Here is a 23,981-nt window from a genome sequence, read left to right on the forward strand (position 1 = left end):
TAAAACTTAAATCAAGTCTAAACAAAATAATTACTATTGAAATTTGTGCTTATAAGTGAACAACGTACATATACATATATGTATAACGACGCACCAAATTGGCGCACATTTTTCATTTGTGTTAGAGCAGACCAGCAACAAAAATTCTGAGAAGCGCATAGCAACCGAAAAGAAGAACAGTTATTCTCGGAAGATGGAAAAGGGAAAGAGAAATATAACACCTTTTAACGGGGAAAAGTATTCCATATGGAAATTTAGAGTCAGGGCTTTGTTAGAGGAAAACGATTTGATAAAAGTAATTGATGAGGAACCAAGTGATAAGGAAAGTGAGGAAGTGAAGCGAGCAGAGAGAAATGCAGAGTCTTATAATTGAATACTTGAGTGACTCTTTTTTAGTGTTTGCCAACAATGGGAACTCGGCTAAGGAAATTTTTAAAAATTTGGATACTATTTACGAGCGTAAAAGTCTGGCATCTCAACTTTCATTACGCAAACAACTATTGTCTTTAAAATTGAAGGGTGATACTCCGCTAGTAAACCACTTTCGTTTATTTGATGATTTGGTTACTGAGTTAGTTGCGGCGGGAGCCAAGATAGATGAAATGGACAAAGTGTCCCATTTGCTTCTAACACTTCCAACTAGCTATGATGGGGTAATAACAGCGATAGAAACTCTATCTGAGAGCAATTTAACATTAGCCTTTGTAAAGACTCGGCTTCTAGATCACGAAATTAAACTAAAAGGTGCTGGCAAGGACACAAGTGCAAAAGTGTTGCAGGCTATAGGCAATCGAGAGCCTAGGGATAACACATACAAAAACAAAATAACAAAATTTGTGAAGAAACAATTTCAGAATAAGTCTAAGCCTAAGTTGAAGTGTTTTCATTGCGGCAAATTAGGCCATATAAAGAAAGACTGTTTCTCCTTAAAAAGGCAGGCAGGTGGCAACCAGAATGTTCATGTCCAGAGTAATGCTAGAGAGAGACAGGCTCAGATGGCAACAGCAACGCAGCCAGAACGCTCGTTTGCATTTATGATGAAATTAGCTAATTCCAGTGAAAAGATAGATGGCGTAGATTTTATATTAGATTCAGGGGCGTCAGATCACATAGTAAACGACATAACTCTGTTTTCCGAGTATGAGAATATAAATCCAAGTGTGGCGATTGAGATTGCAAAGCGTGGAGAATTTGTGTATGCTACTGCGAAAGGACTAGTTAGCCTTAACAGTTCTGGAAAAAAACAAACGTGCTGTACTGCAAGGAAATCCCGCACAATTTACTATCCGTGAAGAAGATGCTAGATGCTGGAATGTCCGTCGAATTCAATCCGGATGGAATAAAAGTAATCAAAAATGGTAACTTGGCATTTGAAGGGATATGTAAATATAATGTACCGATTGTGAAATTTTATTTAAATAGTAAAGTATATACATCCAAAATTTTAAATGATGCAGAATATCGCTTGTGGCATGAAAGGTTAGGTCATATTAGTGTAGGAAAATTCTTAGAAATTAAACGAAACAGCTTGTTTGAAGATATTGAACTTATAAAAAACGTACAGCTAAATAGAAATGAATTATGTGAGGCATGTATTAACGGAAAACAATCTAGGCTAAAATTTGAAAAATCTAAAAACAAAGAAAATATTGACCGCCCATTGTTCGTAGTTCATTCTGATGTATGTGGTCCGATTACGCCCTCAACTATTGATAATAAAAACTACTATGTAGTATTTATTGATCAGTTTACACATTACTGTGTGACATATCTAATAACTTATAAATCAGACATGTTTTTTGTATTCAAAGACTTTGTGGCAAAAAGTGAGGCTCATTTCAACTTAAAAATGGTAAATCTATATATTGATAATGGCAGGGAATACCTCTCTAATGAAATGCGTGAATTTTGTGTCGAAAAAGGTATCAGCTTTCACTTAACGGTTCCTCATACCCCACAATTGAATGGTGTTGCAGAGCGGATGATTAGGACAATCACCGAAAAAGCTCGCTCTATGATTAACTGTACTAAACTTAATAAAAGTTTTTGGGGTGAAGCTGTTTTAACAGCAACTTATTTAGTTAATAGGTCCCCAAGTAGAGCTTTGGGAAATATAAGAAAAACACCATATGAGATGTGGCATAAAAAGAAGCCAATATTAAAATATTTAAAAATATTTGGATCGACTGTATACGCACTAAATAAAGTGCATAAGCGAAAATTTGATGACAAATCGATCAAGACTATACTCGTCGGGTATGAGCCAAATGGCTATAAATTGTGGAATGAGGAATCGAGAAAATTTGTGATAGCTAGAGATGTAGTGGTGGACGAAAAAAGCATAAAATCTATGACTTTAAATGAAAATGACTCTGTGGTAAAACATAATGATGTTAGCAGAAGTCATGATTCTCAAATTGGAGAGAATGAAGAGTTAGTTTTTCCAACACAGGAAATGAATGAATCAATGGATTCAAAGTCTGGTGAAAACTCAAATGAAAATTCCACTTGTCTCGAGAATACCGATCCAGTAGTTGGAACTGGTGATAATATACAAGAAAATGAAAATCAACAAGTCAGACGCAGTGAGAGAAATAAAGATAAACCAAAATTATCATATAGATTTTTAGAAAAATGTCTTATGAATACCCAATTAAGTGATATTCCCAATACATATGAGGAAATTAAATTTCGCGATGACAGAACCTTGTGGGAGGAAGCCATTCAAGATGAACTAAATTCTCATTTTGTAAATAATACATGGTGCTTAGTGCAAAGGCCTATGGATAAAAACATAGTAGATTGCAAGTGGGTTTTTAGTTTAAAGCAAGACGAAAATGGTAATTTTCTAAAATATAAGGCAAGACTGGTAGCAAGGGGCTTTACCCAAGAATATATGATAGATTATGACGAGACCTTTGCACCTGTTGCACGAATTTCTAGTTTCAGATTTCTTTAGCATTTTCTAATCAATATAATTTACTGATTCATCATATGGATGTAAAAACAGCATTTTAAATGGAACTTTAAAGGATGAAATTTATATGAAGGTTCCAAAAGGTTTAAACCAGTATGATGGAAATAAAGTATGTAAACTAAATAAAGCTATTTATGGCCTTAAGCAAGCTGCGCGATGCTGGTTTGAGGTTTTTGAAAGTGCACTTAAACAATTTGGATTTCAGAATCTAGAAGTAGACCGATGTATATATATTTTAAATAAGGGAGATATAAGTAAAAATATATATATATTATTATACGTTGACGATGTGGTAATTGCCACCAGTAATTCCGAAAGTATGTCTAAATTTAAAACTTATCTTTCAAGTACGTTTCAAATGACTGACTTATGTGAAATACGACATTTCCTTGGTATAAAAATTGATCGAAAAGATGATCAAATTTGTCTCAGTCAATCTGCATATATTAAAAATGTCTTAAAGAAATTCAATATGGAAGATTGCAATCCAGTTAGTACCCCTCTTCCAAGCAAACTAAATTATGAGGACTTGCAAGCTGAAGAATCATGTGAAGCACCATGTAGGAATTTAATTGGCTGTTTAATGTACATAATGTTGTGTACACGTCCGGATTTGAGTACATCAATTAGTATCTTAAGCCGGTATACTAATAATAATAACAAAGAATTATGGCAATGTCTTAAACGAGTTTTAAGATACCTAAAAGGAACTGTTGACTTAAAGTTATCGTTCAAAAGGAATCTTAAAGTGGATAATATTCTTATAGGGTATGTAGATTCTGATTGGGCTGGAAATGAGACTGATAGGAGAAGTACTACAGGATATATATTTAAAATGTTTGGAAATTGTTCAATATCCTGGAGTACTATGAAACAAAAATCAGTTGCTGCTTCATCTACCGAAGCCGAATATATGGCCTTATTTGAAGGTGTTAGAGAAGCATTATGGCTAAAGTCATTAATAAATGAAATTAAATTAAAATTAACTGGCCCAATAGATATTTTGAAGACAACCAAGGTTGTATTAGTATAGCCAATAATCCTACTTGCCACAAGAGATCTAAGCACATAGATATCAAATATCATTTTACCAGGGAACAAATTGAAAACAAACTAATCTGTGTCAAGTATATTTCCACAGATTTCCAATTGGCTGATATTTTAACGAAGCCACTACCAACAGCTAGGTTCACTGCACTGCGAGACCAAATGGGGCTAACTGGACCTTCACCCTGAACCTTTATATGGAGTTTTTGCTAATTTATAATTCACCTTTAAACCAAGCCAAACTGGATCTCTTGGAATATATATATATTTAATAATAATCAAACCAAAATAATTTCTAGTCTAACCATTACTGTTTATATAAGCGAATCTTGTTAATTTATGTTTTTGAATGATCTGATTGGGTTTTACTGGGTTTCCCCAATTCTTTGCAGCAAATGCTGGATCAGAAAAAAAGAAAGAGTCCCCAGAGAAGAAAAAAAAAATTATTACAACCATTTGAAAATGCACAAACTCGTCAGAAAATTATCTTTTGTTATTCCTTAAATTGTATCAGTGTAACTTTTGAGGTGGCGTGTTGAGAATACAAAAAGTCACACTTATACATATACACATGGTGTGTGTGTGGGAAGGGGATGAACAATGAAGATCTCAGAGAGAGGCAAAGCCCTCTCCTCTCTTTGTTCTCTCCCTCTCTTTCAAAGAACGTTTTTGTTTCCTTTTGTATGCACATGCGTACCCTTGCCACTTACTTGAAGACAATGAGAGCGTGCGGTTGTGAAATAAAAATTAACTAAAAAGACAATTAAAGTGTTTTACTATTTGGCAAATCGGGCTGGTGTGTTCCTGGAGTTTGTATATACATTAATTATATATATTCAATACCCCCAATATGACATTATATTGCATTAATTAAGTAGAAATAGTCAGAAATTTGTTTTCGATTAAAAAAAAAAATACAAACCATATAACATGAATACTTACATTTTTAAATGATGTGTTCTGATTTGTAAGCTAGAAATTAGTAATAACGGTTCATATCTGCCTTGGCGGTGTGACAGTGCTCTTTATTACTGAGCTTTCGGGGTCAGTGCGCTACGGGCACACTGGCGCAAAGCACAAAACAGTCGGACGGAAACCGAAAAGAAAGAAATGCAATCTGTGCCGTAGGCGGGGGCGTTCAACAAAGATTATAATTTTCCGGAGAGCGTTCGATTAGTTGCGAAGATCAGCAGAGCCGTAAGTCCATCCAATTCCCATCTGAGCCGGTGACGTGCGCACTGGGGTGGGTTCAAAAAAGCCGAAAGGCGGGGGGAACCGCGGCAAAGAAGAGCGAAGGAGGAAAGCGGCGGCATCAACAGAAGCAATCAAGTGGCAACAGGAGATAGCCGGGGCAAAATGCAAAAAGTTAATTAGTCTGGGCCAAAGCAAATCGGACACCCCGCCGCGGGCGACGCCATGGAATTCGCCGACCTGATAAAGACCCCCAAGCTGGACGGAGTCCTCCTTCACGACCCATCGAATGTGGGGGCTTTGGGTGCAACAGTTGGCACGCTGTGCATCACCGGGCACCATCTGCTGCTCAGCGCTCGCCAGGAGACCAGCCAGGAGCTGTGGGTAAGTTCGCTTGGCGGCCCCCTCCTAATCCGATGTGCTTCGGCTTCAATGGAGCGCTAATAATTGGATTGCCAACTCATCCTCTGTTTCCCCTTCCAGTTGCTGCACAAAAACATCGACAGTGTGGAGAAGAAACCGAGTCTTTCACAGAACATCGTGGTCGGCGGCCTCATAACCCTCAAATGCAAGGACCTGCGCATCATATCGCTGGAGATCAAGTGCGGCAAGGAGTTCTTCAATGTAGCCGCTTCGCTGGAGGCACTCAGTGCCATCCAGAACACGGAGCTGCTATATCCCTTCTTCTACCGGCCCATGTACTCCATCCTAGAGGACGGCTACACGATGTTTAGGTGAGTGCACACATTCCCCATCACTGACAAATTGGCTACAATTCAATTATCCTCCCCTTAAATGGCAGGCCCGAGCTGGAGTTTGCCAAGCTCATCAGCGGGGTGGGCATGGGCGGTGCGTCCTCGCCGAATGTGGCCAACATAACAATTTGCATGCCATCAACTTCGACATCGACGCTTGCTGTGGGCTCCGGCCTTCCCCATCCCCTGCAGAATGGTTTTGCGATAGACGCTTTGGCGGGTGGTGGTGGTGGTGCTGTACTCCAAGGACCTCAGGCCGCCTGCGAGTGGCGTATCACCAATGTCAACAGAGACTTCAGCGTCTGTGCTACATATGGCGCCACGCTAATTGTACCTAAAGCAATTACGGATGAGCAGATAGTGCTCTCCGCCGCGTTCCGAGACGGCGGACGTTTTCCGGTGCTGAGCTACAAGCATGAAAATGGCGTAAGTCACTGCAACCACTCCCGCCAATTCGATTAGATTAAGCAATGAATCACATTAACAGGCCACCCTGATGCGCAGCTCACAGCCGCTGTCCATTCAGGGCATCAAACGCTGCCGAGCCGACGAGGCCATCCTCAATTTGGTGCTGGGGCGCAGCCGAAAGGGCTTCATTGTGGACACGTGGGGCAAGGGAAAGTCCAACACGGAGACGGACCTGCACTACTCGCAGTGGAAAAAGGTCAACCGCTCCATTGGCAACGTCAGCTCGCCCGCCTCTATTCTAGATAGTTTCGCACGGCTAATCGAGGCCTGTAACGATTTGGGCTGCAGCACGGACAAGTGGCTATCGCGGCTGGAGGGCAGCGGCTGGCTCAGCCTCGTGCTAAACTCTCTGAACGCCTCTTGTGTGGTGGCGCAGTGCTTGGATCAGGAGGGAAGTCCAGTGCTGGTTCACGGCGCTAAAGGCCTAGACTCCACGCTAATTGTCACCTCGCTGGTACAAATCATTCTTAATCCCGACTGCCGAACAGTAAGGGGGTGAGCTTTCATATTAAGGATTGTCCTGATTGGTGATCTGAAATAATGTATTTCCTTCACAGCCTTCAGGCTTTGATAGAGCGCGAATGGATACAGGCGGGCCATCCGTTCGCCTCCCGTCATCGATACTCTTGCTACACACCAAATCAGACTCGCAACAAGGGCTCGGGCGCCACCTTTGTGCTTTTCCTGGACTGCATCTATCAGCTGTACACGCAGTTTCCCTGCAGCTTCGAGTTTAGCACGCATCTGCTGATCCTACTTTTTGAGCACAGCCACTTTTCGCAGTACGGTACGTTTCTGTGCGACTCGGAGCGGGAGCGAAACGAACTGAACGTGCACACCAGGACGACGAGCCTTTGGTCTTACCTAAACCGACCAGATGTCCTCCAGACACTGCTGAATCCGCTGTACGAGCCCAATGCCAGTGTGATATGGCCATCGGTAGCGCCAATCAGCTTGGAGCTGTGGAGCGGTATGTCATAATATTGGATGTATGAAAGCGTCGTTAATAAACTCTTATTGTAGATCTTTATTTGCGCTGGGTGATAGATCAGCGCAGCTGTGCCACTGTCATGACCCAAATACAGGAACTTGTGACCCGCGAGAAGGAACTCAGAACTCAGGTAAGTTCATCCAAATTAAGAAAAATTTTTGGCTAACGCGTGCTGTTTTTGTTTAGGTCCTCAAACTGCGCAAACAAGCCTTGGAACTCAGCCAGGAAGCGTCCACACTCATGAACAAAGCAGACGATGCATAATCGGCTACCTCAGAAGCTCTCTATCTTTTAATCTCCTGCATGATATATATTTATTTTTGATACGTTCTGTTGCAAGATTTCGACAATTATTTAAGTATATAGCAACACTAAAGTTAAGTCACTAAAAGTTCCATTTACAAGAAATTGTGCTGAAGATAACAGAAAATAAACAAGGTAAATTGAATTATTAGATACACCATAGGATCAGCTTTTGGATCAACTCGAACACTCAATTTTAGACATTTGTCCATTTTTACCAACTATACTTCTACTGTAGAAGTTCTGCGACGTAACCATTAAATAAAAGTGAACGTATTGATGTAACTTAAAACTCTCTAATTGCAAAGCGCTCTCTACTCTCAGACTCAGATTTAAATTCGAAAATTGAAACTGCACATGGCAACTATCAAATATTTGAGTCAATTTTTGACGCATTTACTTTTATGGAATTTTTAGCGCATAAGTCTCCAAAATTATCTATTCATAGTACTTACTTTTGTCAGTTGTTTAGTGGTCTACAAGCCGCACACATTAAATTTAGTATTATAAATTCAAAAATTTGCCTTTTTCGAAAAATTTGTATGTACATTTGATTAAATCGCATAAATCTAAAGCTTGAAAAGCGTTTATATTAACAATAATGCTGTGCATGCGTTGGTAAATCCACAAACAAATATTGTAAATTTTACACTTATAAATGTTTGTAGCTGTTATCTACTATGTGTTTATTTCGAATTGTGATCGTATTCGAAATAACAGAATTTTGTATGTAATTTATATCCGTATTTACATTTCTATTGTGCGTATTTTGTGTAATTATCGCTTAAGTGCAATAAATACGTGTTAATTCGCAAAAATCAGCTGTGTTTTGATTTAGATTTGGCGGTTTCACTGCTTTTCACAGGACCACCTGTTGATAGAAGTCTCTTATATTTATTTTTCTTTTTACTGAAACTCATGTTTGCTGTTTTGTATAAAGAAAATTTGTTTATTTTTGCTAGACTCATTTAAGACAACATTTATTTCCTGTTGTTTTGGTTTATTGTTTATTTCGCTGTAAAAACGTATATAAAACGTATACTTTAATAAAGTACAATTAATCCCCAATTTTTCGATTGTACGTTATCCTTGACAACAATAACAAAATAAGTGGAAAGCAAATGTGTGTTTTCGACTAAAGAATGCAAAATGAACAAAGGAGAGCTGAAGAGAACAAAGGGAAGCGAAGCGTCCAAACGATTTAATCCGTGAACCTGTCTTAGCAGGCCTCGTCCTCCAAGAAGAAGAACTGGCCCGAGCGTTTCTGTTCCGTGTCCTTAACCGAGTTGTTCTTGTTGATGCGGGGCCTGAAATTATTGGGATCGCGACGGAAGGTGATGCCTAGCAGTTCGAGGAATCGGTTCATGCCATTCAGCAGCGATTGAGGCGAAAATGCAGTCGTCTTCACCGAAGGCTGACCCTCAATAACAATGACACGGTCAGCGAGGTAGGTGGCCATGATGAAATCGTGCTCCACCACAAAACCAGTTTTCTTGGCATGCAAAATGTAGCTAAAAATGGCAAACAATCAATAGTTAAAATGATAAAATGGAGGGTAGATAAAACATACCGCTTAATAACCTTGGCGGCAACCAGACGCTGCTCGGAGTCCAAGTAGGCAGACGGTTCATCGATGAGGTAGACATCCGCTGGCTTGCCTAGACACAGCACTAAGGCCACTCGCTGCAACTCACCACCGGAGAGGTTCTGCACCTCCTGGTCCATGATCTCCTCGATCTTCATGGGTTTCATCACATCGGCAATGAACTGCGGATGCACGTAGGCGTCGCGAATCTTATCGTGCAGCAAATGTCGCACATGGTTCTGGAATTTCGGGGAAATCTTCTGCGGCTTGTACGAGATATTCAGCATGGGCAGTTCCACCTCGCCGTCGGGCTGCAAATTACCGGCCAGCATGCGGATGAATGTGGTCTTGCCCGTACCGTTCTCACCCAGCAGCACCAGGATCTCGGAGTCACTAAAATGGCCCTTTTCCACGGTCAGCTCAAATTTGCCAAGGGTCTTAACCATGGAGGGATACACGTAATGGTTCATACGCTTGATCTCCTCTTCCGTTGCCGACTCGGAGACCTTGAACGTAAGCGACTCGGTGCGGAAACGCATATTTTCGGTAGGCACAAAGCCATCGAGGAAAATATTGATGCCTTCGCGCACGGAGAAAGGCATAGTGACCACGCCATAGCAACCGGGAACTCCATAAAGGCAGCAAATAAAATCGGACAAGTAATCCAGCACAGACAGATCGTGCTCCACAACGATAATGAACCTAAGAAATTAATTTGTCCTTAATAAGAAGAATCACTTGCAGTTGTTCCACTTACTTTGTCGGATGCAGGAGCGAGCGAATGGTCAAGGCAGCGTTAAGACGCTGCTTCACATCCAAATACGAGGACGGCTCGTCAAACATGAAGATGTCTGCATTTTGTATGCATACCATGGCGATGGCGAAGCGCTGCAGTTCTCCACCAGAGAGCTGGGAGATCTCACGATCACGGATATGCGAGAGGTCCAGCATGTCGCAGATCTTGGTCTGCAGCTCTCGCTCGTCCTTCTTGTCCAGAAGATCTCCAACAGCGCCGCGCACTGCTTTGGGGATTTGATCCACATACTGAGGCTTGACCAGCGCCTTTAGGTTGTCCTCGAGGATCTTGGTGAAGTAATTCTGCAGCTCGGAGCCGCGGAAGTAGCTAAGGATCTCCGTCCAGTCGGGTGGATTGGCGTACTTCCCCAGATTGGGTTTCTGTTTGCCCGCGAGGATCTTCAAGGCCGTCGACTTGCCAATACCGTTCTGTCCCACCAGGCCGAGAACTTCACCGGGACGAGGAATGGGCAGACGGTGCAGTTTGAAGGAGTTCTTGCTGTACCGATGCGTTGTGTGCTTCTCCAGGTTGCTGGGCAAGTTGATGATTGTGATGGCCTCAAAGGGGCATTTCTGTGGGGAAGAAAATTCGGGTTATTCGGGGGAATATTAAGCTTTAGCTAGCTAGCTGACCCACCTTGACACAGATGCCGCAACCGATGCACAGCTCCTCGGACAGCGAGGCTATCTTGGAGGTGGGCGTCACCTCGATGCAGAGCTTGCCCATGCGCACCACCGGGCAGGTCTTCTTGCACTCCTGGCGACATCGTTTGGGCTTGCACTTGTCATCGCTGACGATGGCAATGCGCGTCTGCTTGTCCACCTCCTCGTTCTCCTTTCTGCGCGACATGCTATGGGTGTGAAGGGGGAAATGGATCAGATCAGTCGTCTATATGGTAATCAGTCCACTGTCAACGTTGCAAATCACCGTCCCCGGTCGTCAAAACAAATCTGGTGCACCGCTTTGTGGGCGGAGGGCGGGGGTGCGGCGACTGCGTTCGCCTGTGAGCGAAAGTATAACCTCAAAACGTGGCCAAAACAAGTGCTTTCCACGGAGAATTTTCTTTTTCTGGCACGCGGCAGGCCTTGTTCTTCACTTTCACTTTGTCAGCGTGCTAAGATCTTTTAATTTTACCTGCGAACTAGGCCGAAATTGTTGTAAAACAGACAGAACGCACGCTCTTGCGTGTCAGCCAACAAGTTTCAAAAGGGGGGAGTTTTGAGGAGTTTTCCAACACTACTGGGATAGAGATGAATCAGCTTAACTATCGATTTAGGCTAAAATAGTTTGTTGAGTTTAGTTTTTTCGGGCTTCTTTTCATATATATTTTTGAGCAAGAATTTCTACACTGGCACTGTTTACATAGGACATTTTCGAGATAATGTTACAAGTACAAGGGAAAATGTTAGCGGAAAAATTAGAAAACTACTAGTTGAAATTTAGTCTTAAAATTTAGAAAATAGGAAAAATATGGTATAAACATATTTTCCTATAATAGGAAAAATATAGTATAAACATATTTTTGCTATTTTCAGTGTATGTTTTAAAACCATTTTTCCCAAGACCTGTTTTAAGCAGATAGTTGTAAAAGGAGTGTCGGGAACAAAATTACCCTCAATAATTAAATTTTCCAACTCAAAATAAGTTTTCAGCGCCGATATATATATCGTACAAGAACTCGCGACTATCGATACCTCGCAGTGTTTTTGACAATCCCAATTGGTTTCACATCCCTAATTTTTACACGTCGTTGATTTGTGTCGACTGCTTAAAAAATGGTCGTCCAAGAGGATAATCCGAATACTGGGGACGTTGTGGAGAAGACGGAGAGTGCTCCGGCGGCGCCAGAGCCAGCCAAAATCTTCACGGTGGAAAGTAAGTGGCCAGCGAGGACCCACCCGGTCGCCAGGTGGACCAGACGCCCCGCTCCCTTTAACCTAAAAGTCTGTATGCTAATGCCCTGAACTTTCACTCTCGCTGCAGTTCTTCACATGATTAAGGATGCCCAGCAGCAGCACGGCCTGCGCCACGGCGATTTCCAGCGTTACCGAGGCTACTGCACCCGCCGCATCCGCCGATTGAGGAAGGCACTGAAGTACCCGCAGGGGGACAAAAGGCACTTCAAGCGACGCGACGTGACCATTGGCCAGTTGACCGGCAAGAAGGCGGACGAACGCTTCATCCACATCCCACTGATCAGTGCCGAGCGGGCCTGGGCATATGCCATGCAGCTCAAGCAGGAGTCCAATACGGAGCCGAGGAAGCGCTTCCACCTGGTCAACAAGCTGCGCAGGGCCTGTTTTTACGCTCTGCAGCTGCAGGAGTTGTGCAATGTAAGCTGTATATCAACAAAGAGCGTAGTTTTTATCAAGTTTAATTCATGTATTTTATTTAGACGGAGGCATTTGATGCCCGGACGAAGTTGGAGTGTGAGGCCTATGTGGCCTGGATGCACGGAACCCTTCACTTTGAGCTGCAGCTGTGGAAGTCCGCTGGTGAGCATCTAAAGCGCGCCCAGGTGGTGTACGAAAATCTGGCCAAGGCACTGCCCGATGATGAACAGGAGCTGTATCGGGCCAAAGTCAACGAGTTCACGCCCAATCTACGCTATTGCGCCTACAACATCAGCGGTGGTGCCAGCGGCGGCAAGATCGACGAAATCCTGGAGCTTCGCGCCCAGGGAGTGCTTGATAATCTGGATGTCCTTGTGAGCCAGACGAAGACGGAGAGCAGCGAGGGCCTGCAGACGATCGACTGGCGCGGTCGCAAGGTCACTGTCCGTCCGGAGAAGGTCCGTCTGTTCCTGCTCAGTGCCCAAGAGCTGGACAAGTCGCTGGCCAAGGCCACCAAACAGGACGCCAAGATAGAGTTGATTGAACGCATTTTGATGGACTGCAAGGACGCCATCCAGGCAGTAAGGGACGAGATCAAACAGGATCCCAAGCTACGTTCACTTACCACCGGACAGACCGTATCCGGCGTTCAATATCTTCTGGCCTATTTAAGTTACATCCGTCACAGCCGCACGCTGCAGCGTAATCTGTGCCTAGTGGAGCAGGTAAGCCAAAAATAAATATAAATTAGCTGTACATACTCAAATTATTTTTTCTGGTCAGGCCAAGCTCAACTTCGACGATCCCAACCAGCAAGGTCAGCAGAATGTGGGCGACGGCAAGCGAGTGCGATCCCAAGATCTGGCCCGCCTTTATGAGATCATCCTGCAGAACGTTACGGAAATGCAGCAGATCACCGGCTTGGAGGATGATGCCAAGTACCAGAGCGAGGTGGAGAACCTGGCCATTACCTTCAAGGCCTTCCGCTGCTACTACATAGCGCTCACACTGATCGATATGAAGAAGTGGAAGGAGGCGGTGGCGCTGTACGAACGCGCCTCCAAGTACGCCACCGAGGCGCTGAAGGGCAAGGCCAGTCCGGAGTTCCAGCTGCAGGAAGAACTCAAGAAGGTTGTGTCTGCCATCGAGGGATGCAAGTTCTCAGCCCATGCATACAGTGTGCTGGAGGACGATAACAGCGAGGAGGCTGGAACCACCACCAAGTCCCAAAAGACGACGAAACCTCTGTATGAACGACTGTCGCTGTACAAGGAGGACCAGTCGCTGCACACCAAGACCCCCAACGTGTTCAAGCTAACCCCCGACATGGAGCCCATACCCTGCAAACCGCTCTTCTTTGACCTGGCCATGAACTATGTTGAGCTGCCTTCGCTCGAGGACAAACTGGAGTCGCCTGGCAAGAAAGGACCCTCGATTACCGGCTTCGTCAAGGGATTCCTTGGGTGGGGCGGCGGCGGCAACAAGTGAGATTGAAACTAACCACCACGAAACACTCTTCTGGAATTCCACGCATCCATGTTACACTTATAAAGCCTTCAGATCCAAGTCCATGCTGTTGTTCTTTATAAGTTCTTTGTTTTGGCTTTTACCCCCGCCAGATTTGTTTTTTCTACAGAACTTTTGTAAGTTACAAAAATGAACAATTATTCGGTAATAAAGGAACCTTCAAGAGAGAGCTATAGTTCCTCAAGGGCAAATCTATCATCTATTTATTGCGAACGTTAGAGTTTATAAGTTAATTCTATCTCTACATGACTATGAATACTCTTACAAGTTTTGCTTTTCCATTTGGAGATAGCCCAGCTCGTAGAACTCCATCACCAGCTCCCGGATGCGCAGATGGTACTCTGAAGTGAGTGTTTGGGTACACTTGATCTCCTTGCCCGTGAGATTCTGCTCACTCATCACGTCCAGATTGGGCAGGTTGTTCGGATCGAAGGTGACAGCCGGCAGGATCCACATGCCGATGGCCAGGCCGTAGTGCACTTGACGCACATAATCCGCGCTGAGGCGTTGCAGCGAAAATGCTTCGCAGAGCTCATCTAGTCGCTCAGCAGCGGGCGTGTCCTCGAGCTGGTGCCTTAGTTCCTGACCCAGTGCCTCGGAGTAGGCGGCCAGCAGGGTGTCCGTGTGCACATCCCTCAGCGGCCTTCTCGTGCTGGTGTAAATAAAGTGAAGGATATCAAAAACGGGCGTGGAACGGCGCATGGCCTGCAGGTCGAAGAAGATCACCTCCTCCGGATCGGGGCGGAACATAATGTTGTTCACCCACAGGTCGCCATGGCAGATCACACTATACGGAGCCTCTGCAGTGGCATTAATCTCCTGCTTTAGTTTTCCAAACAAATTGCAACGTAGTTCCTCGAGCAGCCGAATGGGTTCTGTCAGACTTTCGTCTGCATTGGCGCCATCTAGACTCTCCATGGCCTGCTGCACAGAGGTGTCTAGTATGGTGGCATAGAACTCTGCCGCCTCATCGCAGTACACAATCTCCTGCAGCTGCTGGGCCTGGGAGGCAAAAAAAGAGGACTCCAGTTCCTGGGCGGCCAGAGAAGCTGCATGCAGTTGGGCCAGTTTCTGAGAGGAAGAGACATTGGTTATTGATGTGATCGGGAGCATATGTAACCTTTTCCACATACCTTCATAACCAGGAGGCAGTCACGCAGTTCCAAGCCCGCCAGACGATCCCTCATGCGATAACCCAATGCCTTGAGGTCCTGCAGCACGATGATCGGCTCTCCGCCGTCCGCATCCCTGCGATCCTGGGTCTCCGCGATGTAGCACACCGGAAATAGTTGCTGGCGGCTGTGGGAGGCCAACAGAGGCGCCAAATGTCGGTAGGCGTTGATCTCGTTGCTGAAGGCCTCCTCGCACCGGTAGAGTTGCCGGCGCGACAGACTCGCAATTTGCCGCTTGATAATGACTGTAACTACACAGAAAAAAATCCAAAAGTGCAGGTCTTAATTATCTTTTATATAATTTTAATCGGTACATTATGTAGGATCGAAAGATGTTGTAGAATTTGCCTATCGAAATTGACTACTCTTATTTTTTATAACAACTTACATATTTTGGGCAATAAAATTTTATATAATTTGGTAAAGCCATATTTTGTAATCGAAATATTATTAGTTCATCATCATCAAATCACATACATTTTTGTTTCTGTGTAAATGATGGGCGGAGGCGGAGAAAACGAAGAGAAAACTAACTGTGAGAGCGGCAGAGTGGAACAGCTGACTTTTGTTTACGTCGTGGTCTAAGATTTATATTTATGAATGAATTGGCGGTGGCCTTGCGTGCGTGAGAGCGGATCTCTCTCTCTCTCTCTCTTTTGTTTGTGAGTGTGCGTGCTGACCTTTAGAAAATCTATATTACGTATACGCCTAGCTGTATGGGTGCAATGCATTTAGAATGCGTGCAACAAGGTCAACCCACTCGACGCCGCTTATCGGTGCAGACAAAAGTTCCAGCTCCACCAATACCCTAATTTTTGGTCTTAAAATAAAAGCAAATAAGCTTAATTGAATAATTGAAAATTATTAATTTTCATTCTTTGAATAAATAATCATTTTATTTTTTAAATTTACACAACATTTTGACGGGATTGACGGGATAACCGATCAATCCGCCTCCAAAAAATATCACTTTTCACTTTGTTAATTAACCCCGCCAATCGAATTGTTTATTTACATACAACTTTGCGTCTGCAATTAAACAAGACGCATATACGTTTCACCTTTCAATTATAGGGTATTGAAGAGAAAATCAATGAGATGAGTTTAATGGCGCCTGGGATTTGGGCTGCACGAACAAAGCTTACCAATTTCACTGCTCGCCAGCTCCTGGTCCTTCTCAGCCGGCGCCTGACTGATGGTTACCCGCTTCACCACGGACATGTAGTTGTCGCCGCTGCTGCTGCCCGCGGTGCACGCGATGTGGGCAATGCTAAAGGACACCAGCTTGTTCTGGCTGAACAGCTGGCGCAGGTGCTCGGCATTCTCCTCGTACTGACGGAATTCTGAACCACCGGTCGAATTCACGGCCATGGTCATCACGCCATGCGAAGGTCCTGCTGTTGGGGCCGCTGCCAAAGCCATCGTCACCACTTCACTTGGCTGCCCGATGGTGAATGGTTCTAGACGGAAGGCTGCTGCCAAATGGTTTGATAGTCGTCAGTTTCTGCAGCTGTAGCATTTTCATTCAACCACTGACGCAAATCCGAATTGAGTCCAGGTCAGTTTTTTTCCAAAATTATTATACAATTTCCGCTGGTTAAGAAATGGGTAAGCTGTGTTAAAAGCACACCTTTGCGAAAAGTGTGCCGAAAGCGACAAACAAACCGCCCGCCAAACTGCCAAACGACGACTGGCAGACCAAGTGCAACGAAAACTCACTAGAGAGTACAAATGGTAGTGAGAATCGAATATAGAACCCACGGAGAATCGACACTCTCTCAGTTCTCTCCCACTGCGCTCAGTTCTAAATTTGAAATTGCATTTTGAAAGCCGGTAGGAGGTTTCAGGCTTAACTCTCTGGTTCAGGGTCACCGTCACCTCACAGCACTTTCACTCGACGGGTGCGTATACTTAATGCGACGCTCCGCCAAAGCGGATATTGCTCATACGCCTCGTCGGCCGATAGTCGTTTGCATTGGCCAACCAATTCGTGCACTTGAAATTGCATTGCCTGTCCTTGGCGAACACTGCGTGTGGGTCGAGGCAATGCGCATAAAAATCAAAGCAAAACACATTATAAAAGGGGTTCAAATGTGTAGGAAAAAAATATACAGTGTCACTTGTGTAACACAATCCACCAGATGCTGCTCTTCAAATCCCTCTTATTATTGGTTTTCATGCAAATCGAACTATTTATTAAATTGACAAATTGACAAATAAATTATAATAGATTTCAAAATTTAATAATATTATTTATCATAATTTACCATAGAAATTTTTCTTCTTGAAGCATCCGACCTACACTGACTGAGTTCCTCTTAATTTTCAATCACGTAGCCGCAGACAAAGCCTAATAAAGTTCAAAGACCAAGCTCATTAACGTCGGCCGCAGCCAACAATGCAGGGGCCAGGCAATTTGTTTATTTAATATGCATCTACAAAGCCGCTAAATGGTCATTAATTAAATATCAAATCTGCCACGGCCAATAAATAAGAGACCACTCCCAGAGACAAGGAGAAGTCGAAGTCGAAGCCCGAACAATGTAAATACCAATCGCTTAGGCCAAGATACGCACCTGAGATTCGGAAAGTTCAAGGTTGCCATCCGGCGGGTGATTATGCCAATTGCCCAGTGCGGGCAACTCCGGGCTAATGCTTCCGCCTTATTCGATCGGTTGAATAACCCCAGATATACCCCAGCATTCGGACACCCCGACTCCCGTGGCAAATTAGGGTCAAACATGTGCAGCCAACGAGCTCGGCTCGAATTTCAGACTCTACTGGCTCAGCATTAAATTCAGGGTCAATCGGCACTTTCAAAATCGCACAGAGCTCGGATTTGAGTCGGACATGGATTCTAAGCAAACTTGTCAATCATTGTAATCGCTTTACTACTTATACACTGCACAAAATCGAGCACAAGGAAATATTGTAAATAATAATTTGGCAGTTTTATGATTGTATCATCTGTGGTTATAGTTTTGATTTATGATATCATACAAAAGTATTTAAAACCACAGACTATTTTTTTTAACCAATCTAAGCGTTTTACTGCTCGTTTAAACACTCGCAATTTAAAATTATTTTTCTTAAATCTTAATCGCAAACAATAATCTCAGACAATGTACTTTTCACATGTTAAAAATGCAATTGAATTTCCATTTTTTAAATCCACAATATATAGGTTTAAAATATAAATAAATTAATAAAGACTTGGTTTACTTCGATTGCACTTAATGACAAAAAAAACAAACAAATTTTTATATACATTCAATGTATTATTATAAAATCGGTTTTTTCCGAGTACATTTGGTGCACATATCTTTGCGCCTTTTCCCATGCGTAACGTGGCCGGCAGGCAATCCGACCTTTTTTGGGGGGCACTTTTATGGAGCATGAGAAACGGCGACAGATATCATTGTTTTTAATTGCCGATCTAAGCGCCTAGGCCTAGGTCAGTCTCTACCAGATTGCAGTCCTCTCCACTCCGCTCCGACCATAATTAATTTAATAAAATGTAAAGCAGCCAGCTGAAAAACTTGACTCATTCTCGGCGCTCAGAAGCGACTTTGAGCGAGATTCGGAATCGGTTGACTCACAAACTTGAGTTCAACTCGTTTTTGTGGCATTCAACGGCAAGCGAATAAAAGTTCGTCGCCTCGATATTCTATGATCAGTTTACAGTCTCAACTTCGCCCAGGCCCAGGTGTTCCAGTTTCGGTTGAAGTGCTTCTCTCCGAGGATTAGCTTCTGAAACAAGTCCGCATCAAAGTGAGTGTCGTGTGTTGTGCGAGTGGGTGCTTTGGAGCACCGAAATCCGATTCGGTTGTGTGGGATCGTAACCTTGACTTTGGTTGAATAAAAGTATCAAATTGGACTTGGAATATGTAAATGCATTTAATGGCCCATAGTCACACTAAGCATGCATGTACAGTGGCTGTGATCTCAATAAAATTAGAAAAATGTGTGGCTTTCAACCAATATCATCTTTTCAAGGATAATATCGAAGTTCATTTGAAACAGTTTCAAGTTAAGTTTTTTAAACTTCGCAGCTCTGATTTCCTGACGAATGACAATAATAAAAAATTATTTATTCTTAATACTTAAAAAAAAAAAACCGAAAAATAATTGACATTTATTTCTTAATAGAGAATGTCAACTTAATCAATCAAACATTGTTCAAGGATTAACAATCGTCATTAAAAAAGAAACCAATGAAATAAATATAAGGAAGGAAATAGTTGACTATCTTGTCGCATCAGCACTAGTAGTTTCAAAGCCTATGTGAATATAACAAATATGGTCAAAATCTAATCCCATAAAGACCACTGTATCTGTATTTGATTGCTTTGTTCAGACCAAATTGGAGCACTCTACGCTTGACAATTAAAGCTCGCCATTTAGTTTGCAGCCAGTCCAATTCTTATCAATAAAAAAAGCCAGTTCCAGTTGCAAAAAGTTTATGGATTAGCCACTGCAAGAGTCCGAGCCAAGATCTCCGCGCTACCCACTCCATTGGCCATATGCGATAATTGATTTTCCCCTACATAATTTATGACGCACGAAACTGACAGCCGACTTGTAGATTAAAAACTGCCACTGACCGGCGGCAATAAATCTGTCCGTATCGCTTTATTAGAACGTTGGACAATAATGCCAGCTCCTGCTCCTTTTCACCCCTCCTGTAGCCAATCATGTTGACCGCCTGCCAAGTAGCGCTGCTCGCTGGATGCCTGCTTCTGGCCGTGAGCTCGGTTCGGGCCCAGTTCTTCTACCACCAGGGTTTGGGTCTGCCGGTTGCGCACTCTTACGAGCCGGCCAACCAGTACCAGGGATATGCCACAGCCGATGCCCATCCCTCGGTGGTGAGGAATGCCCACTGGGAGTCCGAGTTGCCGGCCGAACTGTCGAAGAGTGCGCGATTCTACAATGATCCCGTGATCGCCGCCAACCTGGCCAAGGAATCCCTGCTAACGAAAAAGGAAATGGCTGTGGTGCATCGCGAGGCTGAGAAAATTCCGCGGGAACAGGTCTACAAGCTGTTCAAGAACGCCGGCTACCTGAGTCGCAGATAGAAATCTCGTGCCCAGATGAGTTCCGTTTCCCACGTGCCTTGTTGTATTCTAGCTTTTAAATTGTTAATATATTGTACATACACATTAAATGTTTTCTCTATAAATGACCACTGAATTAAAGTGACTGACAGGTGCTTTTGGTATACAATTGGGATTATAACCTGGAAAAACTTCACTGTATATATAACTCGGCTCCGTTTCCCGGAAGAGTGGCAAAGACCACTTCGCAGAAGTTGTTGGGCTGATGGCGCTCCAGGAGATGGGCTGGCAGATGGGCGTAATAGTCTCGCTTCAAAGCATTTATATACTCGTCAGCCGCTTCAACGGAGTCGCACATGGCCACTATGCAACCACCCCACCTTGAATTCAACTTTTTAGTTAGCCTAGAGAGCTGTAATGATTTCTGGCTTCTTACCCGGCTCCCGTAACGCGAGCACTGACATTCTGCTCGGTGGAAATGGCAATCAGTCGCTCCACATCTGGGTGGGAGCATTCGTAGAGCTCCCGTAGACTTTCGTGAGACTGCCGCATTAGCTCACCCAGCCGCTTGGCACCTGCCTTGCTGGGTCCGACGGCCAGTTGCTCACAAATCTTCCGGAATTTGGCAACACGACCGGATTCTGTAAAATATTGCTAAAGTCAATAACTTGAGCTCACGTTACGATTGAAAAATATTTTAAAGAATTTTAATCAATAACAGAATATTGTTAATTGAGATTAATTATTCAATTTGCGATCAATTAATTTAAAGCATGTGCAAAATCAGGAACTTAAACCTTTGAGAAATGTTTCCGATACAATATAAAAAAACCTTGATCAACTCACCCTGAATGACATGCAAAGCACGCTGACGCAGCTTGAACTGCTCCATGTGGCGCGTGTTGGCGGATAGGAACTTGGTCTCCAGTTCCTGCTCGGTGACTCCCAGCTCCTCGCAGATATCCGCTCGCGTGTAGGTCCACTTGGTCAAGGTGTCCTTAATCAACTTCTCAAATGTCTCGTTATCCATTTGGCAAGCCTCCTCCAAGTCAATGAAGCGCACAATGTCCTGCCAGTTGATCAGACCCTTTCGCTTGGCCAGCCATCGCGTGGCCAGTCGACACTCCACCACCCTTTCGTTATAATCCGACGAAGCGGCCTTATTCTTTTGCGCCAGACTGTTGGCCACCACGAAGCACTTGCCCGCTGGCAATGTCACCGGAGTGCCCTTGAGCTTGGGATGGAACTCAATGTGGTGGGCACAGCCTACTCGTCCCAAGTAAGCGATAGCCTGATCCATACCCCCACTGTGGGTGCCAATATACTGCTCACACTTGGCCGAAATGGAAGCCAGCTCCCTGCGATCCAGCTGCTTTCCCTGAACGTGGGCAGTGGCCAGGACAGCAGAGCTAACCATGGCACTGGAACTGGACAGTCCTGCAGCCAGCGGCACATTGCCGTCCACAGCAATGCGCATTCCTACAGGCTTCCACTGACTGCCCAGGTTCTCCTGTATGCCCTTGATGCCGCACAGAAAATAGTTGTACCAGGCTGGTCCTCCTGTTTTTGGCAACTCAATTCTGAAATAGAATATCTTTATTAATAGCCCCAACATGTTGAGTACCTACAAAGATTTTTCGACTTTCTTCTTATTTTTCAGTTATTTTATCGATCTTTCCTATAAGAGCTTTATGATATAGTCGTCCAATTTATATACAAAAAAATATATTTTTAGGGAATGACTATTTGCTTATAATAAACATTATTTATTTATTTAATTAAATTCAGAGAGTATGTTTTAGACAGACGATCGAATTTAATACTTTATAAACTTTTGACTACAATAAAAATCGAACGAACATATTAATTGTATTATTATTTTACCCATGTAAGATTATTTAACAGAAAAAAGTAAAAGTTAAAGCATGGAGAATATCAACGTCTACTAAACGTGTTAGGTAATTCCGTTCTCTGGTTATTAGAGTCTTTTAATTATCATTATATGAATCACCCACCTGAGCGTTTTCAGATCTGCATCATAGCCCGGGAACTTGGCCTCCTCCAGATTTCTAAGCTGCAGTTGGCTGTCCTCTGGGTTTTTGGCCACCGCTAGGAAAATGCTCTGGCTAACTGCCATGGGCAGCACCGAGTAGCCGCAGTAGTCAACATGCTCTCCTATAATGTTGACCCTGGGAATAGATATCATCAGTGGGGAGCATACACCCAACAAGGGAAAGGGAAACTAACCTGCCTGGAACTCGAACGAAAAAGTCTGGATCCGCTCCGAACTGCTGTTTGAAAAACGCGCCCAGCTGCTGCACGCGCTCGTAGATCTTGGAATCCTGCTGGAGCTTCTGCTGGGCCACGACTTCGATGCCGGCTCCCAAAACCTGAGCAGTTCCGTTCCCGTTGGCGGTCATGTCTATCTGTAGGTGGGTAAAACATTAATAACAGACATTTTTTTCGCAGTCGACGAACCGTAAACGTGTCGCAACAACTGGTTAATCAAAATTTATGAGCAAAAACAAATTAACATACGTAAACGTAAACAAATAGTCCCAACAACAACAGTTGCATCTGTGGTTGTGCAAAAAATGAGCTTATCAAACCATCTCACCTTATCAAAATGTCGTAATAGCAAATTAGCACACAAAGTTATTTACTAACATTCCGATAATCAGTCAGGGAAGCAGTTTCAGAGTTACTAAAGCCAATTTGACCGCTTAATTGGGAAAAACAAGTGCAAAAGTGCAATTCTGCCGGCAAATGAAAAGGACGGGCATGCGAGAGCGAGAGGTCAATAGCCGACAGCTGTTATTTGGGTGTTGCCAGGTTTGCGAAAACTTTAACCCTCAAGCAGCTTAAGGGTTTATATTTTAAATACTTATTATAGAAATCCTTTGAGGTTTTTATTTAATATAATCTGTGTGTTTACTTAAAACAAATCGAGACACCCTAAATAAAATGGAATTACTTTATAATTATAATAATAGAAATTCGTTTAATTTTACTGTATTTGAACAGTCTAAAACCTTTAAGTGTTTTTGTTACTGATTACTTTGTTTTGTTCGAACTCTTATGATACATTACGCATTAATTCATTAATTTTTGCTAGTTTTGTTTGTTTTTTATATTTGATTTGTTTATATTTTGATTTTTCCATCGATATAGGCTATCAAATATGTATCATGAATCAAAAAAAGGTAGCGTACTATTTTTACGCTCCTTTTTTGCTAAACATGATGGAAGAATTTTTGCAACAGTGATTATAGGCGTTCAGCAGAACTATCGTAAGAACTCCATAAGTGATCAGTGATCATTTTGCTCTGCTGAATACGACCATTGTCTATTAAGTTGTGTCCATTATTTTCACGTTATCATTATTTATAGATACTTTAAAGATATTATGCACTTTGTTAAGATCTTAGCGCTATTGCCGATACATACCCCACGATGTCTTATCTTTCTGTTTATGAGGTCAAAATAACTTGGAGCTGTTTTCAGACCTTATCAGCGAAGAGTTCTAGTTTTCGATGTGAGCACGTCGCGTTCCATCAAGCAACTGAACAATCAGGCCCGTGCCGTTTCCGTTTTTTAGTCCGGAATATAACGATCAGTACAGTGAAACATCGTTATCAAGTAATCATTGTCGTATTAATTATTAAAAACATCAAAGTTCCAGTTAGAGAAGTCAGACTGTGTATGTGTATCAGTAGCAACTTTTTAAGAGCTTTGTTTGTTTAAAACTAGCTGTTTATACCCTCAAGTAGGTCAAACATCTT

At 43.2% G+C, this 23,981-nt stretch overlaps 6 protein-coding genes across 10 annotated transcripts; 3 read left to right on the top strand and 3 right to left on the bottom strand.

Moving 5' to 3' along the window:
- Positions 1 to 4,944: 4,944 nt before the first annotated feature.
- LOC128258112 (myotubularin-related protein 9) lies at positions 4,945 to 8,550 on the top strand. Its single transcript, XM_052989530.1, has 7 exons — positions 4,945 to 5,599; positions 5,699 to 5,949; positions 6,018 to 6,396; positions 6,458 to 6,933; positions 6,996 to 7,408; positions 7,462 to 7,559; positions 7,616 to 8,550. Exons 1-7 carry the CDS (start codon positions 5,441 to 5,443, stop codon positions 7,691 to 7,693), a joined length of 1,854 nt encoding a protein of 617 aa, XP_052845490.1. The 5' UTR covers positions 4,945 to 5,440; the 3' UTR covers positions 7,694 to 8,550.
- A 103-nt stretch (positions 8,551 to 8,653) lies between these two features.
- On the bottom strand, positions 8,654 to 11,374 carry LOC128258574 (protein Pixie). Its single transcript, XM_052990265.1, has 5 exons — positions 11,248 to 11,374; positions 10,750 to 10,963; positions 10,075 to 10,685; positions 9,303 to 10,019; positions 8,654 to 9,243 (listed from the first exon to the last, which is right to left on the bottom strand). The coding sequence occupies exons 2-5, from the start codon at positions 10,960 to 10,962 to the stop codon at positions 8,952 to 8,954; spliced, it is 1,833 nt and encodes a 610-aa protein (XP_052846225.1). The 5' UTR covers position 10,963; positions 11,248 to 11,374; the 3' UTR covers positions 8,654 to 8,951.
- A 446-nt stretch (positions 11,375 to 11,820) lies between these two features.
- Positions 11,821 to 14,164, top strand: LOC128258537 (signal recognition particle subunit SRP68). Its single transcript, XM_052990187.1, has 4 exons — positions 11,821 to 11,988; positions 12,097 to 12,446; positions 12,509 to 13,171; positions 13,230 to 14,164. The coding sequence occupies exons 1-4, from the start codon at positions 11,889 to 11,891 to the stop codon at positions 13,932 to 13,934; spliced, it is 1,818 nt and encodes a 605-aa protein (XP_052846147.1). The 5' UTR covers positions 11,821 to 11,888; the 3' UTR covers positions 13,935 to 14,164.
- LOC128258538 (uncharacterized) lies at positions 14,145 to 16,851 on the bottom strand. 2 transcript variants are annotated; one of them, XM_052990189.1, is made up of 4 exons: positions 16,291 to 16,851; positions 15,107 to 15,396; positions 14,700 to 15,044; positions 14,367 to 14,625 (listed from the first exon to the last, which is right to left on the bottom strand). In XM_052990189.1, exons 1-4 carry the CDS (start codon positions 16,565 to 16,567, stop codon positions 14,518 to 14,520), a joined length of 1,020 nt encoding a protein of 339 aa, XP_052846149.1. In that variant the 5' UTR covers positions 16,568 to 16,851; the 3' UTR covers positions 14,367 to 14,517. The 2 variants fall into 2 exon arrangements, with proteins under 2 accessions (XP_052846148.1, XP_052846149.1); XM_052990188.1 differs by having other exon boundaries at positions 14,145 to 15,044.
- Positions 16,852 to 18,764: 1,913 nt separating this feature from the next.
- On the top strand, positions 18,765 to 20,340 carry LOC128258545 (uncharacterized). Its single transcript, XM_052990203.1, has 2 exons — positions 18,765 to 18,916; positions 19,834 to 20,340. Exon 2 carries the CDS (start codon positions 19,840 to 19,842, stop codon positions 20,218 to 20,220), a length of 381 nt encoding a protein of 126 aa, XP_052846163.1. The 5' UTR covers positions 18,765 to 18,916; positions 19,834 to 19,839; the 3' UTR covers positions 20,221 to 20,340.
- On the bottom strand, positions 20,241 to 23,785 carry LOC128258544 (N-acetylgalactosamine kinase). 4 transcript variants are annotated; one of them, XM_052990198.1, is made up of 6 exons: positions 23,647 to 23,785; positions 22,447 to 22,625; positions 22,215 to 22,388; positions 21,046 to 21,779; positions 20,636 to 20,840; positions 20,241 to 20,579 (listed from the first exon to the last, which is right to left on the bottom strand). In XM_052990198.1, the coding sequence occupies exons 2-6, from the start codon at positions 22,617 to 22,619 to the stop codon at positions 20,393 to 20,395; spliced, it is 1,473 nt and encodes a 490-aa protein (XP_052846158.1). In that variant the 5' UTR covers positions 22,620 to 22,625; positions 23,647 to 23,785; the 3' UTR covers positions 20,241 to 20,392. The 4 variants fall into 4 exon arrangements, with proteins under 4 accessions (XP_052846158.1, XP_052846160.1, XP_052846159.1 ...); XM_052990200.1 differs by having other exon boundaries at positions 22,447 to 22,621; positions 23,647 to 23,768; XM_052990199.1 differs by lacking the exon at positions 23,647 to 23,785 and adding an exon at positions 22,817 to 22,975.
- Between the last annotated feature and the right edge of the window lie 196 nt (positions 23,786 to 23,981).

This window comes from Drosophila gunungcola, assembly GCF_025200985.1.
Source record: "Drosophila gunungcola strain Sukarami chromosome 3L unlocalized genomic scaffold, Dgunungcola_SK_2 000003F, whole genome shotgun sequence".
In the NCBI taxonomy this organism is placed as follows: Eukaryota; Metazoa; Arthropoda; class Insecta; order Diptera; family Drosophilidae; genus Drosophila; species Drosophila gunungcola.

Excerpts from the sequence above, each read along its gene's own strand:
- LOC128258112 (XM_052989530.1), top strand. The coding sequence starts at position 5,441 with ATGGAATTCGCCGACCTGATAAAGACCCCCAAGCTGGACGGAGTCCTC. Across the intron at positions 5,600-5,698 it reads AGACCAGCCAGGAGCTGTGG|TTGCTGCACAAAAACATCGA; the intron begins GTAAGTTCGCTT and ends TTCCCCTTCCAG. Across the intron at positions 6,397-6,457 it reads GCTACAAGCATGAAAATGGC|GCCACCCTGATGCGCAGCTC; the intron begins GTAAGTCACTGC and ends TCACATTAACAG.
- LOC128258574 (XM_052990265.1), bottom strand. The coding sequence starts at position 10,962 with ATGTCGCGCAGAAAGGAGAACGAGGAGGTGGACAAGCAGACGCGCATT. Across the intron at positions 10,686-10,749 it reads GTTGCGGCATCTGTGTCAAG|AAATGCCCCTTTGAGGCCAT; the intron begins GTGGGTCAGCTA and ends TCTTCCCCACAG. Across the intron at positions 9,244-9,302 it reads GCCGCCAAGGTTATTAAGCG|CTACATTTTGCATGCCAAGA; the intron begins GTATGTTTTATC and ends TGCCATTTTTAG.
- LOC128258537 (XM_052990187.1), top strand. The coding sequence starts at position 11,889 with ATGGTCGTCCAAGAGGATAATCCGAATACTGGGGACGTTGTGGAGAAG. Across the intron at positions 12,447-12,508 it reads AGCTGCAGGAGTTGTGCAAT|ACGGAGGCATTTGATGCCCG; the intron begins GTAAGCTGTATA and ends TATTTTATTTAG. Across the intron at positions 13,172-13,229 it reads ATCTGTGCCTAGTGGAGCAG|GCCAAGCTCAACTTCGACGA; the intron begins GTAAGCCAAAAA and ends TTTTCTGGTCAG.
- LOC128258538 (XM_052990188.1), bottom strand. The coding sequence starts at position 16,567 with ATGGCTTTGGCAGCGGCCCCAACAGCAGGACCTTCGCATGGCGTGATG. Across the intron at positions 15,397-16,290 it reads GCTGGCGAGCAGTGAAATTG|TTACAGTCATTATCAAGCGG; the intron begins GTAAGCTTTGTT and ends TTTTCTGTGTAG. Across the intron at positions 15,045-15,106 it reads ACTGCCTCCTGGTTATGAAG|AAACTGGCCCAACTGCATGC; the intron begins GTATGTGGAAAA and ends TCTTCCTCTCAG.
- LOC128258545 (XM_052990203.1), top strand. The coding sequence starts at position 19,840 with ATGTTGACCGCCTGCCAAGTAGCGCTGCTCGCTGGATGCCTGCTTCTG.
- LOC128258544 (XM_052990198.1), bottom strand. The coding sequence starts at position 22,619 with ATGACCGCCAACGGGAACGGAACTGCTCAGGTTTTGGGAGCCGGCATC. Across the intron at positions 22,389-22,446 it reads TTCGTTCGAGTTCCAGGCAG|GGTCAACATTATAGGAGAGC; the intron begins GTTAGTTTCCCT and ends ATCTATTCCCAG. Across the intron at positions 20,580-20,635 it reads GCTCGCGTTACGGGAGCCGG|GTGGGGTGGTTGCATAGTGG; the intron begins GTAAGAAGCCAG and ends GTTGAATTCAAG.